This window comes from Phyllostomus hastatus, unplaced genomic scaffold (assembly GCF_019186645.2).
Source record: "Phyllostomus hastatus isolate PE091 unplaced genomic scaffold, TTU_PhHast_1.1 phas_contig_152, whole genome shotgun sequence".
Classification (NCBI taxonomy): domain Eukaryota; kingdom Metazoa; phylum Chordata; class Mammalia; order Chiroptera; family Phyllostomidae; genus Phyllostomus; species Phyllostomus hastatus.
The window spans coordinates 6,607,337-6,628,575 of record NW_025333622.1 but is presented as its reverse complement, the minus strand read 5'-3'; the positions used below and the strand labels follow the sequence as shown (position 1 = coordinate 6,628,575).

Sequence of the window (21,239 nt, the reverse complement as noted above, 5' to 3'; positions counted from 1 at the left end):
ATTGTAACAATAAATACACTATTTTTTATAAATAAATTTTAGGTTTTTGGGGGGTTCTTCCTTGTATCTAGTCCTCAGAAACCAAGAATATACTTTTATTTCAAGTGTTAATCTGCTTGTAACATCATAATTGCCTAAAATTACCATTACAGTTTTTTCTTTTGTATCTTTATTGTTTTCCTACATTAATTTCTTATTTCTATTCTGAATCATTTTTCTTGATCTTTTTATTTTTACACTAGCTTTTGATGTCTTTTCCATTTTAATGTATTCCTGTGTTATCCATAATATGTTTTGTATTGAAAGATAGACTCTCTAATGATAAGATTTCCAAAAGGGCAGATCTCTAGCCCTGGTATCATTTTCATCATTCAGTTGTACTGCATTAAATAAAGGGTAGAAATGAAGGCATAAAAATTAAGGACAGGTACTGAGTGGTATTCTGTATGAGGCATTGGCTTCCTGGACTTGTAAAGGGTAAGAAAGCAAATGAGATACTAAGTTTTTTAAATGGTGGTTGCTCAAATTAGGTAGAAGAGAAAAAAATAAAAGGAAATAAAAGGAAACAGTGGTAGAAAGAAACAAAAGGTATGTGGTGGGAATCAGAGTAGAGTCAACAGCAATTGTACACTAGTAATGGTGTGTTTGACCACGTCTTCATGGTATAATAAATAAAAGCAATGTTCTCACATGAAAATCTATTTTAACTCTCTCAGAAAATCAGCACTTTTCCCAGAGTAAGTCATTATTAATTTACTACTGCAAGAACGCACAGATGCCCTGGTGTATGTGTGGGGTTATACAGGTTGGCACAGCCCTTTGAGGCATTCAGCAAGGATTTGCTGGGCTCGGGTGTGTCAGTCATGTATGCTTCACAGAGCTACTAACAAGGGTTTTATATTAATGATTATGAATGACCTTGTCCTAGAAATTCATTTCTGCTGTGATAGAAATAAAGAATTATACATTTAATACCTGCTTAGGTCACTAGATTTCATTGCGTATGAATTTCTTGAAGATGGTTGTAACACTAAGTATTCCTCTAACTTTGCCACATACATATTATTTTATAAAGTTGTATTTGATAGATCCTGAAGCAGCATAGTTTTAGAGTTTTTTTTAAGTTCACTTTTCTGAGTATAATGGACCTATTTCTTTCGCACAATATTCTGTTCCCAGCTTTCATAACATATACTCTTAGAGTTGGTTTTCTTTCTATCTGGCCAAGTCCCATCAGCTCCTATGCTTTCTTTAGCTTTTGTCAAGCTTCAGGTTCTGTTCATCTATACACACTTCTCTTCATCTGCACACACTCACTGGGTGATACCATCCACTCCTAGCACACATTATCTAGATGCTGGTAATCCCCACATCTGTAGCTTCTGTCTCAGTATTTATCCCAAGCTTTGGCTGAAAGCCTGATTCTTTTTTAAGACATCTTTATTTTCTCAAACTTTCCTTTCTGAAAGCATATTTTTCTTTTTCCCCTTCCCAATGAACTGTTACCTACCTTGTGAGGTGACCCCTTAACCAGGAATCTTTCACCCACTTCTGTTCACTTTGTCAACAAGACTTGAAAATTCTAACTCCTAACTTTGTCTTAAGTCAAGGGTATCTGCTTCTTTACCTCCCATTACTTGGTTTGAGGCCACTGTGTTCTGTTGTGGTAATTCAGGTAACATCATACTAACTGGTATCTTTTCTGTATCCCTTCATGTTGCCTGTCACTTTCCTGCTTAAAGCTAGCAGTGGCTTCACATTGCCCTCAGAATGACTTCTCAGTTAGGTTAACAAATCTCTGTGGGATCTGGCTCCTGCTGACCTCTCTAACCTTACTTCTTTCCAACTCCATTCCTCAGTGTTTGGGCATAGCAAAATTTTCGATTCACTTAAATACTCTTATGTCAAGGTCACGCTTATTTCTGGGCCTCTCACATAATGTACTAGTCTCTTCATCTAAAACATTTTACCTCATCCTTCCTATGACTGTTTATCTTTTATCATTCTTAAGATCTCACGTTAGATATCTTAGAATTTCCTTATCCTCCCCAATCCTCTATAATTTGGACTCCAGCTCCCCCTGTGTACTCCCATCACACCCTCACCGCTTCCATCCTAATACTTAACACACTGGGTTGCGATTAACTGACTACTTATCAGTCTGTCCCCCAAACTATGAGCTCTTTGAGGGCAAATGTCAGAAAGGCATCCTGTCTGACTCATTTTCCTTTGTATGCTTAGTGCCTATCATAGTGCTGGCTCACGGTAAGTAGGCATTTAGGAATGAATGTGTAAGTTTGACTTTAGACCAGTGACTCTGAAATTTGGTGGGGTAGGAGGGGTCTCCTAGTGTTTTGAAACAGGGAATATGATGAGAGTATTTGTCTGTTTCCCAAGAAGAATACACATAAAAGGAAATTTTACATGCTTTCTATGTCTGTATGTTTTCCTGTGGCCCTCACCTAAAGAAGTCAGGGTGGCTGCTGCCACCACCACTGTCACAGCACACACAGACACATACACATGCATACACACAAATAGGACATAATTTCAAATACAGAATTCGATAAGACTATGGTGTGTGCTGTGTATTAGCCATGATTTGTAGTTCAGCCTACCTGTTTACTACATTCCAGTATTCTCCTCTCTTCATTTCCTAAATTGAGACAATTTTATTAGTCCACAGAAAATGTATTAGCTACATTTTCTTGTAAAACATTGATATAATTTGCATTTGATTCCATAATATGTCCTTTTCAAATATATAACAATACTCTCAAGCCATTATGTATTTATAGAATAAATATAGACTTTTTTTTTAACTTCCCACAGTGGTGAATTTAGAGCCCAAAAGTATATAATTCTGAGGCTGCTTGTGATGGTTTCCTTGTGAAGCTACCTGGGCTATAAGGAGATCAATGCAGTGCCTGCCCTTGGCCTCATTGCTACTAGCACTACAATCAACTGAGCCAACAGGACTAGGCAGAAGATTTCTAGTTACATTTATTCATAAGTTGTCCTTAATGATTTTATATCATGTCTACTATATTTTTATAACTCAGACCATAGTCTCATTACTGGTTCCACCAACATAGGTGTATATCTCCCCTATGAACTTTGCTTTCTCTCTCCTCATAGTTGGAAGCCTCTTCCTGTATCTATAATAGACTAATACCCATGCCCTGGATCCTGTTTTCTCTTGCCTCCTTAAAGGCTTTACTCTAGCATTAGTTTGTGTTTCCTGTATCATCAATGTCTCTACTTAATCATGTCCCTGGGCAAACAACTTGCCTTAATATGTATCATTCAATTTAAAAAGCAAAATGGGTGTATTTACCCATTTTAATTCACCTTTCCTGCTCTATTTCCCTGTTGCATCATACTCCTGGAAAAAGTTATTGATACTCATTGTTTCCACCTACCCATTCCCATTTTCTGTTCAGTTCTTTCTTATCAGACTGTCTTTACATACCACTGAGCTTAGAAGACTTCTTATCAATGTCACTGGCCTCCATCTAGTGAAAACCAGTTGACATAGTCAGCCACATTATCTACTACTTTAAAAAAAACTCATGTTTTCAATACTTTCTTAGTATTGCACAAACCTGTTTATGCATCATTACACCCTTCCCTAAACTTCTGTTTCTTCTTTGTTGCTTTTTGCTTTTCTTTCCCTGTCAAATGTTGGATTGTTCCAAGGCTCTTGCCTCAGTCTTGCTCTGTTCTTATCTACTTAGTACCTTTCCTGAACTCTTATTGGGCCCATGGCTCCAGAGTCATCTATATATTGATGACTCTGGCTCACATCTCTCCCTGAGTTTGGAATATGGATAGCTAGCTATCTACTAGACAGCTCTGCTTGTTTGTTTAATGGACATCTCATGTGTAAACCTGTAGAAGAAACCCATTAACTTCTGCCTCCCTTTTTCCACCCAATTCTGCAATTCCCAAAGCCTGCTCTTCCTTAGTAAATGTCTCTACCATCTATCCACATAAGTGCATGGACCAACAAAATCTAGATTACATTCTTTATTCTTCTCTTTCTTTCATTTACTCCCTCTCCTTCAGCAAGTTTGGTTTGATCTCTTTGCAAGATAGCTGGCAGACCAAGTCACTCGCCTCTGCATCTAAAACCCAGACGCAAGCCACCATTATTTCTTACTTTGTACTTTAGCAGCCTCCCAAATGGTCTTTTTCCTCCACTCTTGCCCTCTTCCAACAACTATTTACCTCAGGTAAATGAAATTCTTGGGGTTCTGGCCAAGATGGAGGTGTAGAGACCCTTCACTTCCTTGTACAACCAAAAGGAAAACAACAACCAATCTGAAATCGATAAAAGACCAAAAGTGCCAGAAAACCAAACTGCATGGAACTCCAACCAAGAAATTAAAGAAAAAAATCAACCAGAACAACCAGACCGGTAAGGCGGCGGACCAGCTGGCAGACTCAGAAAAACCGTGGCCATGCATGGCATTGTGGGTGGAGCTGGCTGCCCAGCTCTGCAGGCTCTGCTGGAGGGCCTGACTTAAGGGGACTCAGAGGTGGCTGTGGGCTATGGCTGGGGTTGCCATGGTAGGAAAAGCTCCCAGTTTCACAAGAGAGTCGGAGAGTCTGTTGAAAAGTGTGCTTGAGAAGAGCTGTCGAACCACACTGTTCCCTCTCTGGCCCCTCCCACACAGGCAGTGCAGCAAAGGGGGTTGCCCTGCCTGGGTGAATACCTATGGGCCCCACCCCCTTACAACCTGTCAGCTGCACCAAGACAAAGAAATACAGCCCAAATGAAAGAACAGAGTAGAGCCCCAGAAAAAGAGCTAAGGGAGGAGGAGATCGCCAACCTATCTGATGGAGAATTTAAAGCCCTGGTAATCAAAATGCTCACAGATCTGATTGAGCTTGGTCGAAAAATGAAAAAACAAATGAAGGATACCCAGAGTGAAATAAAGCAGAATGTTCAGGGAACCAACAGTGACAGGAAGGAAACTAGGACTCAAAGCAACGATTTGGAACAAAAGGAAAAAATAGATATCCATCCAGATCAAAATGAAGAAACAAAAATTAAAAAAAGTGAAGAGACGCTTACAAACCTCCGAGACAACCTGAAATGTTCCAATATCCAAATTGTAGGGATGCCAGAAGGAGAAGAACAACAGCAAGAAATTGAAAACTTATTTGAACAAATAATGAAGGAAAACTTCCTCAGTCTGGTGAAGGAAACAGACTTCTAGGAAGCCCAGAGAGTCCCAAGGAGGTTGGACCCAAAGAGGAACACACCAAGGCACATCATCATTAAGTTACCCAAGATTAAAGACAAGGAGAGAATCTTAAAAGCAGCAAGAGAAAAGGAAAGAGTTACCTTACAGAGGAATTCCCATTAGACTATCAGCTGATTTCTCAAACAAACTCTTGCAGGCAAAAAGGGGCTGAAAAGAAGTATCTGAAGTCATGAAAGGCAAGGACCTACATCCAAGATTGCTCTATCCAGCAAAGCTTTCATTTAGAATGAAAGGGCAGAGAAAGTGCTTCCCAGATAAGGTCAAGTTAAAGGAGTTCATCATCACCAAGCCCTTATTATATGAAATGTTAAAGGGACTTATCTAAGAAAAAGAAGATAAAAAATATGAACAGTAAAATGACAACAAATTCACAACTATCAACAAATGAACCTAAAAGAAGTGGAAAACAGCGGAAACAAAAACTAAGCATACAACCAGAACAGGAACAGAATCAGAGATATGGACATCACATGGAGGGATTTCGGAGGGGAGGAGGGAGGGAGGAATAGAGGGGGGAAGGTACAGGGAAGAAGAAGCATGGTTAGTAGGCATAAGCTAGACAGGGAGAGATTAAAAATGGTATGGGAAACAGAGGACTCAACAAACGTATATGTACAACTCTTGGACGTGGACTAAGAGGGCACAATGCTGGGGGGTTGGAGGGCCAAGGCGGAGGGGGTTGGAGGGGGAAAATTGGGAAAACTGTAATAGCATAATCAATAAAAAATACTTTAAAAAAAGAAAAAATAAGTTACTATAAAGAGTCAATCCAGAGAGGGACTTCCAGGAAAAAAAAAGATTATTGTCATTTCCATTATACTTAGAATAAATGCCAGTCCTCTCCATATTATTTTAATTGTCTTTCTCTCCGTCTAATATAATATATGATATACTATAGTATGATATAATATATTGTAATCTTGCTGAATGTAGGACTTGAGTTGTTTGTACTGACTCTTCAGCATGTGGAACAGTCCTTGGAAGTAGCAAATATTCAATAAGTATCTGTTGGGTAACAGATGATTGTTACAGAACACTTAATTTCATTATATTTATGTTATGTAAGCTTATTATTTTATATTAATAGAAATTAATTGCTTCCAAATGGAATTGAAACCTATAGTGTTCATTTTGTAACTTGTCTTCCCATTTTCTTAACTCAGTAACTATTACCTTGTCATTTATGATTTACATACTGCTTGCCTTTTCCTTTGTTCCTTCCAAACAATCTTATTAGTTATATCAATGAATATTAATGCTCTCCCTTAACCCTCAAAGAGTTTAAGTGACTTACACAAGATTTCAGTAGGTGAACTGGAACTTGGTCTTCTAATTCCTAAACCAGACAACTTTATTGGTATAGTGACCTAGGCATGTGCTTATTTATATGTGTGGTGGTATTATGGAAGAATTATAATAACCTGTAAGACCCCCTGATTTTTTTCATTCCCAAATTTTTTCCATGATACAAGTATAAGCTATCTTTAGCTCTGTTGTTCTTTTCAGCATTAACATAAAATATTGGCCCCTGTTATAACCAATACAAGTTTTGATTAATTATTTTTCTATTTACAGTGGTGATTACCTGGTGTTATATGTGTAATTAATGGTGGGTTCTATTAAGTGTGAACTAAACTGATAGAACATTACAATATCTTCAAACAGATTTTTAGAAAACATTGAAGACTGATGGGAGGAGAAATAGCAGTCTTTTATTTTTGCTAGGAAGGGTATTAAAATATAAGGCAAACTTACCTACTATCTAATAATCATCCTTTCATAAAAGAAAGGACATTTAATTTGAAAAGCAGCAAGAACATAATTTCAGAATAGCATCTCAAAGTATAGTTCTTTAAAACAAGTAACTTGTAGAAAACCTCACTGCATTGATTTTCCTATTCTCCTATTAAATCAGGGACCATTATTAACTGTTTGTAGTAGCCAAGTGTGATTGAGCAGCATTGCTCTGGTCTGAAGAAACAGTGTGGATTCTGAATTATAATTTGCACGTTTCTTCTCTGGAAATGCCTTTCTCCCAATAACAATTGCTACAATCTTTCACTGCCTTTCTTTCCATTGGCTCTTAAAGCCTAGAGCTCTGTGGAAGCTTTCAGTTGATGACTTTTGTCATCAGAAATGTGTTATCTTTTTGAACTGCCCAGTATGGACCAACTTTGCTAGAGCTGCTAGTGAAAACATGCTCAGAATATTTTTGGTACCTTTAACAAAATAAATAAATACTTTAAAATTTACCAATTTGTTTCTCATTTTATATTCTTACAGTGTACTTTCTTTGTTTTCCCCTACCCTCCGTCTCCCTCTGCATTGAGATTAATAGCTAAAACACTTACAGCCCAGAGCCTTCCAGTAATCTGTTTTCCTGTCTTCCTCCTTTGATGTGCTCTTAGAATGAGCTCTTGCAAAAAAAGAAAAGGCATTGAAGTTAATTGGATTCATTATAAATACAAATTTGTGATGATAAATTAAAAGTCATATCACCCTGGTATCTCTGCCCCCCTCTTGCCCCACAGTAATGTACATGTATACCTGCTTTGCATTATCCAATTTGGATATATCTAGATTTGACGGGATGAGCGGGTTAAATTAAAGGAGGATTTGTTGAGTAAGGTAAAGGAGGCAAAATTGATGGTCATCCAACTTTCTCTTTGCCTCTTCCCACATAGCTTTCTAATTCTACACTCTAGGCATAACATGATTTCCCTAATAGGAACAATAGTTGCAGTCAGTCAATATTTCTTAAATTGAAAATAAATCCTAAAAGTAAAACTTGAAATAAATGTCATTCTAAGTTTTCTGGGTCTTTTTCCTTTCTTTCTTTCTTTCTTTTTTTGTTTTTTTGTCACTTGCAAATTTTTTATCAATCCAAACATAACAGGACATGTTGGTAAGAGAAGTGTTAGAGCTTGTGATAGATAAACTTTACATTGTTCTTCATTACATACAAGTGAAATCAAAGATATTCATTAAGTTAACCTAGATGCAGTAAGTAAAGCAAAATAAATATCTTCATAAAGCTTCCCATTTTTTGGAGGGGAAACATTGTAGTAAAAGTTATGGAAATGTTTAATTCCAGTATAAAAATGATCAAAGTGTCATATCAGCTCTGTTCTCTAGCAGTCTACAAGGTAGAATAAGATAGTATAGTAAAAAAGTAAGCAGTTTAGAAAAGTGAAAATTCTTAATTTAATTTTGAGTTATCTACTTAAAATGTTATTTTTAAGCATGCACATGTTTATAGTGATTTAAGTTCTGAACATGACTAATGCACAAAAATAAATTGTTTTGATAGGGTCTTATGAATTGGAATCTAAAGTGTAAAGAATGAATATGTTTTTAATAAAATAGGTATTTTCATTTGTAAGTAGTAAAACCATTTACTGAATTTTTTTTTCTTTTTATTAGGTTTAAGTGGAAACCCTGCAGATATAGAAAGAAGAGAATCAGTGTTTGGAAAGAATTTTATACCTCCTAAAAAGCCAAAAACCTTTCTTCAGTTAGTATGGGAAGCATTACAAGATGTCACTTTAATTATATTAGAAATTGCAGCCATAGTATCATTGGGCCTTTCTTTTTATCAGCCTCCAGAAGGGGATAATGCACGTAAGTAAATTGGGGAGGAAAAAAGACAGACATTTATGTGTTTTGCTTAATTCAGCTCATTAGCTTACCTAATAACAGCAGACCAGCATTTATTGACTCTGCTATGTACTAGACACCCCAATAGTGCCTTCAGTAGCCCTTTAAATGTATTATCTCACACAGTTTTCACAGTAACCCTGTGATATATGTAGTGTCACCTCCATTTTACAGGGAGACACAGAAGTTAAATAACCTGCCCATACATGTATACATGTCTGGCAAGGAACTGAGCCATATGTATGATGTGGTCTGTGCTGTCACTACTTGTAGATTTTAAAACACTATTGTGAAATAATTTTTCATCTTTTGGAAAATCATTATGAAAATCATATTCTCCTGTTATTTTGAAGTTCTTAAAAATGGGTTGTTATATACATGATTTGGTAATTTCCTTGCTATTCTAGAAATGTTTATACTACATAAGTATTCTGACCAGTGGAAAATACATTATAGAACCATAAATCTGCTTTAACTTACTTTAACTGCTTTTTGACTGCTTTTTGACATTTTGCACTGAAACACAGGTTTTTTTTTGCCTTGTTCACTACACCACCTCCCAAGGTGGTGCAGTCAAAAAGGTGTCCAGGCATTGCCCAGTATCCCAAAGGGTCAAAACTGCCTGTGTTTAAGAATAACTGATATAGCTAAGAAAGGATTTAGGCAATGTTCTTGTCAATATTAACCCAAATTACATTTAAAATGTTTTTAGTTTAAAAGCTTTTCTTTATTTTTATTAAATAATACAAGAAAATAGTATATATTTTGTTATAAGAGTATTGGGGGGAATGACATTTCATAGCAATTGCTCATTGAAAATCCTGCTTCTAAGAGATTACTACTATACCAATTTGATATATTTCCTCCCATATTTTGAAAGTGTTTTTGTAAAAATGTGTCTGTGTGTGCTCATATATATGTACATGAGTGCGGATAGGTGTGAAGATGTGTAAAAGTGCCTTTTTTATCTGAAAAGGGTCATACCATGTTTAGCGACATATTGCTAAAATCATTAGTGTTTAGTATACCCAGCTGTAATTATAGAATACTGGGAATTGGTATTCTAGAATTCAGTGAGTTAGCAGATTATTAAAAACTTTTTACTTTTAACCTTTTTCTTCATCATTACTATAAGAAAACTAAAGGAAAATATTTTCAGCAGGAGTAGATTTTGTTACTAATAAGGTCGGAACAAATTTTATGGAATTGGAATTCGTAGGATGTAGCGACAGGCCCATTCTCAAATTGCTTAAGGACATACTGATATTCTGTCCAACTGAGAAGATAATCTGGAATTGTCAGTGTCATGAGGGCCTTTTAAGAGACTCAAAATCCACCTGCTCCTGCATTCATTGTTATTGTATTAGCACACATAATTCAGTCTTTGGAAAATTTTATTACACATTCATGAAATAAAAGGCAAATTTTTTATGAATGTTTACATCATTCTTTCTATCTCATCCCCAGTTGATCTTACTCGAGCCTCTGCCTTCTCTCTTCATCTGTCCTTCATAACCCTCTCAGATTAATCTTTATTCAGCAGCCTTGCACCTCAATTCTCTCTTCAGTTCATGCTCACTATTCTGTAATACACATTAATTTTTTCTAGTGTCATTCATTTACTTATTCTTTTCTTCTGAATCATCCTTTTCTTGCTTTGCCTGTCCTAAGTGAACCATTGACTTTCAGAGATTTCAGCTCAACCCTCAACCAGAAAGAACTTTATATAGGAATTCAGAAGAACATATGCCTTCATAAGAATTTATAAATAATCAAAGTAAGCTTTTAAGAAACAATATGTACCTTTACTACCTGTATATCCTTTCTGTTTCGTTTTTCAAAATGCTGGTCATGACCCACTGAATTGATTTTAGACTCACAGATAAATTACATTCCAAAGTCCAAAAAGCACTGTTCCATTATTTCTTCATTGTTGATTAAATCTAGAGTCTTGAGTTTTTGCTTTTTTTTACCCTCCTTAATGTTTTTTCAAATTTTTTTCTGCCATAGAGCCTCTGTACTGACTTCATTCTGTCCCTGGAATGCTATTATTAGAGCTATATGGTTAGTTACTGTTTATCATTCAGCTCCTAGCCCAAATATCATAGACACTTTAGAGGAGCCTTCTCTGTTCACCCAGCTATTCTTAGCCCTCTTTCTTTTGTAAGCATTCCATCATGCTTTATATTCTTCATGGCATTTATGATACCCGATTTCATTATTTGTGTTTTATTGTCTAAATTCTTTATACTTCATCTGCACCTACCAATCTGAAGATAGGTTCTTTGAGGAGAGGGAGCTTATATGTCTTATTAACTGCTGTATCCCTAGCTCCCGAACTGGTGTCTGATATGTAGAGTAGGTGCTTAAATAGTTGAATTAATGAGTAACACTTTACGTAACTTTTCATGTTATGAAAGCTAACATTTAATCATATTCCAGTAAAATTAATGTAGTGAGCATTATTCATGGAAAGCACATGATACTTTTCATGAGTGTCTTGCTTACCATATGTAATTATTAATAGCATTAACCATTGGTTGAGTGTGAAAGGATGTCTCAGGTATTGCTCTACTTACTTTACAAATGCCTTCTTGTTGAATCCTCATAACAGCTCTCTAGGGTAGGTGGTGGTATCCTAATTGTGTGACGTTTGAAGAAACCAAGTGTCATAAACCAGTAACTTGTCTTTGGATCAGGATTTAATTTTCTGCAGTCCTAGAGTGTCTCCCTTTCCTGAGGTTGAAAATCTTCAGAGTCAGGGAACTTGAAATTGACATAGTAAGCATTTTTTTTATTATGGGGTGCTTTGAGTTCAGTGAGGTGTTTAGAGCTATAAGTGAAATTAACTAGGTATATAAAGATTATATACTTACTACATATCTATTGCCATCAATTCAGAATCCTTTTTGATGAGCATTTTCTTTCTTTCCAAATAGTTTGTGGAGAAGTTTCTGTTGGAGAAGAAGAAGGTGAAGGTGAAACTGGTTGGATTGAAGGAGCTGCAATCCTCTTGTCAGTAGTATGTGTGGTATTAGTGACAGCTTTCAATGACTGGAGTAAGGAAAAACAGTTTAGAGGTTTGCAGAGTCGAATTGAACAAGAACAGAAGTTCACTGTTATCAGGGGTGGTCAGGTCATTCAGATACCTGTAGCTGACATCACTGTTGGAGATATTGCTCAAGTGAAATATGGTAAGTAAAAAAGAGAAGAGACCTGACACTAGATGTAAAATTATTGTAATCTTGTTCACAATTTAGCACATTATTGTTTTTTGTTTTAGGCGATCTTCTTCCCGCTGATGGCATACTTATTCAAGGCAATGATCTTAAAATTGATGAAAGCTCATTGACGGGTGAATCTGATCATGTTAAGAAGTCTTTAGATAAGGATCCCTTACTTCTATCAGGTATGAATTTCTTTCATGACTTTTTTTTGCTCTCACAACTGTATACCATTGTCAGCAAACATGGTTTCCTTGAGAGCTAATAATGTGAGGAGGATTCTGGATTTTATGCTGGCTTAATCTTTATAACCCTCAGTGATTTTTTTGGTAAGCTGTCAAATAGAGGTCTTTGAATCCAGAGCTATAGTTTACAAATGAGGAAACGTAAGTTAAAAAAGACTCAAGAGATTTGAGAATCAGTGTTAGGTAATGTTAGTTTAACACTAAAACTAAAATATAAATTAAATGATTTCTGTTGAATTGTTCTGTTTTTCTGTTTCACATTTATGGCCTATTGAAGTATAAAATTGAAGAATGACGTGTTTAAAGCAAATTAGTGGATTCTCTATGGTGATCTACCATGGACAGGGTTTAGGGGTTTTTTTTAAAAGAACTGATAAGCCCTGACAACTGTGGCTCAGTTGGTTGGGCATCATTCCTCAAAGTGAAAGGTCGCTGGATCAATTCCCTACAAAAGGCACATGCCTGAGTTGCTGTTTGGTCCAGGGTTAGGGCATGTGGAGGATGCAGTCAATGGATATTTCTCGCTCAGATCGATGTTTTTCTCTCTTTTTCCCTCCCTTCTCTCTAAAAATAAATAAAATCTTTAAAAAGAGAGAAAAAGAACTGATAAAATCTTTGAAGTTTTCATAACCCCACTGCCACGTTAAATTACTGAAGACAGAGTCTAAAAACATAAACTATTTCTGAAAGGTTATATGACTAATGAATAGTAAGTCCAGGAGTAGCACCACATCTACTAGACAGGATTAAATTTGCACATGGCTAAGCATGTTCTAAGAATGGACAAGGGAAGGATTTGTATGGGTGAGGGTACTCTGTTTGAAAGGGGAGGAAGTGGTTGTCTACTTGGACGGTTCTTATAATAGCCTGACTGTGATAGCTTGACCTAAGGTTAATTGGAAATGAAATGGAAGGGATGATGGGAACAATTATAAGCTGCCTTCTAAAATATATTAGATTGAATTATACTAGAGTGTGGAGGAAGCAAATTGTTGTCAATTTGTCTTCTATTATCATTTTCAGATGTTAATGAAATGCTAACATTCTATACATTATAAGGAGATTCCAGATGATTTAACTATTCAGTAATTTGACAGCCATAATTTTTCAAATCTTTTCTGAATTTTATATTTCAGTTGGTTGAACATGGTTTTACTGAAACCAAAGGCAAACCTATGACAACGGTCAGTTCAGTTAGAATCACAACTTAGGGGCACATACATGAGTTTAACTGTTAACCTGTGTAAGATTTGTAAGTATGTGCCAAAAAAGCATATTGCAGAACATCCCACCACTAAAAATCAGAGTAATTACATGTATGTACATTTATAAACACTATTATAAATGGGGTAAGAGTTTCTATTATAATACAGACCTGACATTTCTTTGAAAAGAATCTTGAGATTTGTGTTGATTCAATATCCTACACCAATAAGAATATCTGTATTCTGTTTGGGTTTTTCTTTAGATTTATATGGTTTTATGTAATTTATTCCAAATATGCAGAAATACTTTAGATAAATGAGGTCTATCCAGAAAGTATCCAGCTATGTAATATGAAACATAGAGACATTTGTTGAAGAAAATACAAGATACAAGAAACATTGTACATAGGACAATAATGCCTCAGTCCCCTTCAGAGTAGGCACCTTGGGACCTCACACAGTTCTCCCAATTGCCGTCAGCTGCCCCGTCATATTTTCTTGAATCTCATCGACAGTCTGGAATCTCTTCTCTTTCAAAGGTGATTTTAGTTTGGGAAAAAGCCAGAAGTTGCAAGGCACCAAATCTGGGCTGTAGGAGGGGGGCTGGGCCACCTGGATGGTGTGATGTTTCCCCCAAAACACTGCACAAGACATGATGCATAAATGGACACATTGTTGTGGTGAAGCTGCCAGTCACCAGTTGCCAATAGCTGCAGCCTTCTGAATCATCTCAATAGTTTCCCCAGAGGAATGTTGCAGCTTAATGCAAAATGTGATGCAGATTCATTTCTCTACTCGCTCTGTTATTTTGAATGCAGTGGCCACACAGTACAGATGCTCACTCAAAGGCATCTTCTGCTCCCACTGACTAGTACAGTGAAGTCATCATTATTCATGCATGCGCATTCCAGTCCACTCTGCTTGGCTGCTGGGTTATGTTGATGTTGCACAAAGTGTTCTCGTTATATTAACAATGGCCACACTTTTTCCGGACAGACCTCATAGAAGAATAATGTATTTATATATATTGTATACTTATTTTACTTGTTTCTTGCCATGCTTCTAAGAAGCAGTATTTAATGTTAACCAAATAAAATCTGCAATCTTTCCAAAGGAGAGGGAAGCTATTTGATCCTATCTTACCTCCATAGACTAGCTGGGCCATGGTATTTGGTAAATAGTCTTTTTTGCCTTTTTGCCATATATACTTTATGAGCTTGTATGTACATCTACCTTATTTACCTAAGAGCTTCAGGTTAACATCCTTTAACTGAACTTTGGTGCTTGCTTGTTTTTACAGACATTTCTGGTAAGTTTATATATACTCAGGTTCCCAACACACCAAATATACCAAGAGAACTCAAAAAATTTTCCATGCTTAAGAAAAGATTGAAATAACTTTATGGAGTCTCTTATCACAGTATGGGTGGGAAAGTTTTCTGCATTTATTTCCCTGTTCCAAAAATGTACTAAAAAACATGAGATGCCTTCATTTTTAAATTTATTCTCTTGATGCCATCTCTCACTGCTGTTCTTGGCTTCTTAAATTTAGATTTTTAAAAGTAAGCAGTAGGGCTGTAACCAGAACAAAACTGTTTACTTTGAGCACATTAACTGCCAACATACAATAACCTATGGGAAAGAAGAACAGAACATAAAGAATTGAAAAGTGCCAAAAGTCATAATTATTAAAAGAAACAATTGTCTTTTACACATAGTATTTGCCCAGTAAGTATTGTTTCACTATCCTGAATTTTATTTCTTGTTTCCCTTGCATTTTCACTGGACAAGAAACTAATAAGTAGTGAAATGTTCAGAATATACATATTGAAAGCAAGAAAATCAAAGGCCTAAAAATTTGTATTGGAAAAGTTACTCCATAATTAATTAATAGTCATGTATAAAGTCTTAGGTAATGGAATAAGAGCATGTGATTTATGATCTTGGCAAATAAGCTGTGAGTATTGACTTGTTAAATAAGATGATGGTAGGTGCTGTCCTCCAGGTGGTTGTAAACAGGGAGATCAAATGAGTGATAACTGTCAAGAATATTTAATACAGTGTTAAAAGAATTAAGTATGAAAGCTTCTTAAAATTCACCAAAATATTAGAGAAGTGGAAAACCTTTTAATGAATGATAAAAGGTGCAGAGATGTGGCTGTCTGAATTGGAGAACTATAAGCAAATTTATCAGCATTATATTGTAAGAAGATTATACTCCTCTGACTGCTGACAGAGCAGGATTGAATCTTTGCCTTGCCAGTTAATTGTTGTGTAATCTTGTACAAGTTTCTAGAAAAGAATGAAAATGCTTGCTAACTTTCAAAATTGTTGTTAGGAACAGTCTGAATTCAATCAGTATTCTCATGTCTGCTCCATAGCTTCCTGTAATGTAATTTTATGTTAAAATAGTTGGTGAAAAAGTATGAAAGGTTGGTTTGTCTAAAAGTGAAAATGTTGCACTTAGTCTAGTGGACAATATAGGGTGAGATGTTTTTGAGCCATGAGAGGCTTAGGATAAAAATGACACTTTAGGAAGATTAAAACTGACTTTAGAATGGACTGGAAAGATAGACTAGATAGGAGGCTACTGCAGTAATCTAGGCAGGCCCGGAGGAAAGTCTGGCTCAGGTGGAGGTTGCAGGGCTGGGGGTGGGAGATGTGACATGTTGCTGTGCTGCACCTTTGGTTCTAAGCACATTTCTTTAGTAAGCAGTCTATTTCTCAGAAAAATGTCCTGAGGATGATGATGTTATCATTTTAAAAACTGAACCCCTACAAATTCTAGGCACTGCTAAGCACTGAACATTTATAGGTTTGAGTCTCATTATAGATCTGTTATATCTATTTTATAGATGAGGAATTGAGATATAATTTGCCCAGTATCACATAAGTGAGTGGTACAGTTGAGCATTGCACATAGATATAAGTGATTACAGAGTTAAAACCTTAAACATAAGAATTTATATTTTATTTAATGTTCCAGTTATTGAATTTATTTTATTAAATATTAAGGATATTGAAAACAAACAAGTTTTCTGTTGTTATAGGAACTCACGTAATGGAAGGCTCCGGAAGAATGGTAGTTACTGCTGTAGGTGTAAATTCTCAAACTGGAATTATCTTTACCTTACTTGGAGCTGGAGGTGAAGAGGAAGAGAAGAAAGATGAGAAGAAAAAGGAAAAGAAAAGTAAGAATGGCAATTTGCTATAAGAATTGGTATTTAGAAATATCACAACTAAGTTGTAAGAACTGGTACAAAAACATACATTTCTTTCATGATATATGATATGAAAAATTCTACAAAAAGTTACAGTTACCCAATACTGCACTTTCAAGTAGTAGAATTACTGGAGGGGGGGTTTTTCTTTTAGATTAAATAGCCCAGAAAGCCTTTTAGTGAAGGCATCAATCCGCTTTACCATGGGGTAAATTCATCATCTCCTTGAACACTTCCATTGCCTTTATTCTATTTATTCTGTAGTTTTAGAATCTCCCTGTCGTCTGACCAGAAAAATTAATTAAACTCTTGCTTCCTGTTTGCTTATTTTTTCCTCTACTGTAGCTTTCTTTGTCAACCTTGTTACATTTTGGTCTCATTGATATTTTTATCTTATTCAAGTTTTCTATGCAGATTTTCCAATCTGTACTCGTGGAGTTGATTTTTGGACATAAGACCAAGCAAGACTTTACTCTGACACCTGTTACGCTTATCATGTTATATTCAGCTCATTGTTAGATACAAAGATTTCTAATGTGATCCATTATATGTGCTGTCCTTCCAAGTAATCTGTCATCAGCAAACTTGATAACTGTAGTTTATCTACAAGGATCTTATAAGAAAATCGTCATTCATAAGGAGACAACTTACACTCATTTAGTAGGCAGCATGGTACTTCTTTTAAAAAGTTCTCCCCACCCTGCTTCTAAGTACCTGCTGTACCACACTTTTCTTCTACTCAGGATCATTCCTGCAAAGTTTGTTTCTCTTTAGGTTGACAGCAGTTTACTGTGGTTTAACCACTTAAATTTGCTTAGTGTTAACTTAAAGTAATAAGCCCATATTTCTCTCACACATGTAAGTATTTTGAGATCTAAAATAAATGCCTCACTAAAAATATTGGTTTGCTTTAACTACAGCAGTGTTTTTAATATTTAGGTGTGTTGTTCTTTGGGTTTTGTCTTTAGCTATGAAACCTTAAAAAAAAAAAAGTGTTTGAAAAGTTCTTGCTGCAAGTGAGGGTAGCAAGCTCCACATTCTAGATTTTTCCTGTCTCTCACTGCAGGCCTCCCATGTGCCTCCTTAGGTAGAGTGGAAGGCAGTTTGAAAACCAGTAGTAATGATACCATTTATTTAATGCTTTATATGCATTATCCCATTAATCATCACCGTCATAAGATGCAGAGACTCTTGAGTAACCCGAGATTTATGGAGGTCATAAAACTTGTTCCAGGTCAAAAATCTAGTAAGTGGCAGATCAGACCCACTTGCCTGGCTCAAGAGTCTGCACTCTTGATCATCTGGGGTACCCCATCCTTGTTTACAGGAGCCCAGTCAATGAGGCCTATTTAAAAAGAAAGGGGACTTCTGGCCAAGCATAGGTAGACACACTGTGCCTCCTCTCACAACCAAAATAAGGACAACAACAATTTAAAAACAAAAAAACAACCAATACTGACAGAAAATTGAACTGTATGGAAGTCTGACAACCAAGGAGTTAAAGTAGACACATTCTTCCAGACCAGTAGGAAGGGTGGAATTGGGGAGCCGGGACAGAGTGGGCTCTCGGCAGGGCAGCTGGCGGACCCTGGGCACGCAGAGCAGCAGTTGGTGGACCCAGTGAGGTGGCAGACTATAGAGGGGCACCGTGCATCTGGTCCCACATTCTCGCGCAGATAAACCAGGTGAAACTGGGGAGAGAGAGAGACCACGCAACCCAGGGTCCCAGCACAAGGAATAAAGCCTCAAAACACCGATTAAAAACACATGTGAGCCTTGAGGTGCCAGGAGAAACTCCCAGCCTCACAGGAGAGTTTGTTGGAGAGACCCACAGGGTCCTAGAACGCACATAAATCCACCCACCTGGGAATCAGCACCAGAAGGGCCCAATTTGCTTGCAGGAAATGGGGGAAGTGACTAAAATCCGGCAGAGAGCAGAGCAAGTGCCGTTGTTCTCTCTCGGACCCCACCCCCACATACAGTGTCACAACACAGGGACTGGGTTGCCCCGCCCTGGTGAACACCTAGGGCTCCACCCCTCACTACAGAACATTGTGCTGAGCACCCCCCCCCCAAAAAAAGGCCCAAACAAAAGAACAGATCAAAGCTTCAGAACAAATACAACTAAGTGATGAAGAGATAGCCAACCTATTAGCTGCACAGTTCAAAACGCTGGTAATCAGGATGCTCACAGAATTGGTTGAATTTGGTCGCAAATTAGATGAAAAAAATGAAGGCTATGCTAAGTAAAATAAAGGAAAATGTACAGGGAACCAATAGTGATAGGAAGGAAACTGGGACTCAAATCAATGGAGTGGACCAGAAGGAAGAAAGAAGCATCCAATCAGAAAAGAATGAAGAAATAAGAATTCAAAAAAATAAGGAGAGGCTTAGGAACCTCCAGGACATCTTTAAATGTTCCAACATCCGAATTATAGGAATACCAGAAGGAGAAGAGGAAGAGCAGCAAGTGGAAAAGTTATTTGAACAAATAATAAAGGACAACTTCCCCATTCTGGTTAAGGAAGTAGACTTCCAGGAAGTCCAGGCAGCTCAGAGAGTCCCAAAGAAGTTGGACCCAAGGATGAACACACCAAGGCACATCATAATTACCTTACCCAAGATGAAAGATAAAGAGAATCATAAAAGCAGCAGGAGAAAAGGAAACAGTTACCTACAAAGGAGTTCCCTTAAGACTTCCAGCTGATTTCTTAAAAGAGACCGTACAGGCAAGAAGGGGCTGGAAAGTAGTATTCCAAGTCATGAAAGGCAAGGACCTACATCCAAGATCGCTCTATCCAGCAAAGCTTTCATTTAGAATGGAAAGGCAGATAAAGTGCTTCTCAGATAAGGTCAAGTTAAAGGAGTTCATCATCACAAGCCCCTATTTTATGAAATGTTAAAGGGACTTATCTAAGAAAAAGAAGATTAAAAACATGTATAGTAAAATGACAGCAAACTCCCAATTATTAACAACCACACCTAAAATAAAAACAAACTCAGCAGTCAACTAGAACAGGAACAGAACCACAGAAATGGAGATCCCATGGAGGGTTAGCAACAGGGGAGTGGGAGAGCAGAGAGGGGGAAAAGGTACAGAGAATAAGTAACATAGATAGTAGGTAGAAAATAGACAGGGGGAGGGTAAGAACAGTATGGGAAATGTAGAAGCCAAGAACTTAAAAGTGTGACACATGGACATGAACTAAAGGGGGGGAATGTGGGTGTGAGAGGGTGTGCAGGGTAGAGGGGAGTGAAGGGGGAAAATGGGACAACTGTAATAGCGTAATCAATAAAATATATTTTTAAAAAAAAGGAAAGGGAAGTTTGTATCATGACTTTGTTCTTACTGATTCCACAGTGTCTTCTTCAGTAAACATCCTTTTATATATCTTATACCCCTGTTTTTCTTAACCCAGTCAAAAGTATTCCCAGGAATTAATATCTAACTCATTGTCTACCATTTTTGATTTTTGCATTTGTTTGTTTTTAATAGAATGAGACACAATTTTTTCATCTGGACTTCCAGCCCTCCTCCTAGTCAAAAGCAGTCCAGGGTAGGGTAATCTGTCTCAGTTCCCTTAGTAATCTGGAATGTGTTTCTCTGGTCTCTCTAGACTTGAGGTCATTGAAAGTAGCTAGGTGTTTTCTTACTATCTCCTCATTTACCTTGAGCCTCTATTTCTTCTTGACCACATTTGTTCCATGTTTTCTAGTTCGAGTAGTTGGAAGAAATATAGCCTGAATGATTATGCTTCCTTTGTCATTTCTAATATTATCCTGTCTACTTCCAAACAATAGACCCATTCCCTCCTTGATGACTTTATTGCTTCAGACATTCTCATCTTTCCCTTTTCTCCAAAGCTAAGGGAATTATTAGAATTATATTAACTGATAATACTTTCCTCCCCTGTCTTTATGCATGCTGTTTTTGTTCTCATTGCCATCAAGCTCTCCTGCTTATTGTGTTTCTATGATATTTCTCCCTTCCCACCCTACTCGTGTCCTTAATGCTTTCTTAGGATTATATCTGTATTTAATTTGAAAACCTCTTGTATTATATTTGAGTCTAGTGCAGCATGAAAAGAAGTAAAACCTTACAGAGAAATAAAACAAGTGTAGATGCAAAAGTTAAGGCCCATTGAGTGATTGACCCAGTAGGTCATTACAAGCCAGATGCTTTCTAGTCTGTACACACATACAAACACACATACCATTGTGTAACAATGCTGTTACAGAAATGTGAACTACCTTTGCATAATTTAGCATGCCTGTATTCATTTCTTTTGGAAAGCTTTTATTCCCATTTTGTTCCTACAGATAAGAAACAAGATGGAGCTATTGAGAATCGCAACAAAGGTAAATGCAGGAGAATAAAAGTACAGTTACCTTCTTTTCATTATATCCAAAAATG

General features: G+C 36.7%; 1 protein-coding gene across 5 annotated transcripts in view; it reads left to right on the top strand.

The window, feature by feature from the left end:
* ATP2B1 (ATPase plasma membrane Ca2+ transporting 1) overlaps positions 1 to 21,239 on the top strand; it is a 126,364-nt gene that overhangs the window by 64,780 nt on the left and 40,345 nt on the right. For all 5 annotated transcript variants that reach the window (XM_045830625.1, XM_045830628.1, XM_045830627.1 and 2 more), the window contains 5 exons: positions 8,697 to 8,894; positions 11,870 to 12,124; positions 12,214 to 12,339; positions 16,655 to 16,795; positions 21,146 to 21,184. In XM_045830625.1, the coding sequence (XP_045686581.1) occupies positions 8,697 to 8,894; positions 11,870 to 12,124; positions 12,214 to 12,339; positions 16,655 to 16,795; positions 21,146 to 21,184 (759 nt within the window). The remainder of the gene's footprint in view (positions 1 to 8,696; positions 8,895 to 11,869; positions 12,125 to 12,213; positions 12,340 to 16,654; positions 16,796 to 21,145; positions 21,185 to 21,239) is intronic.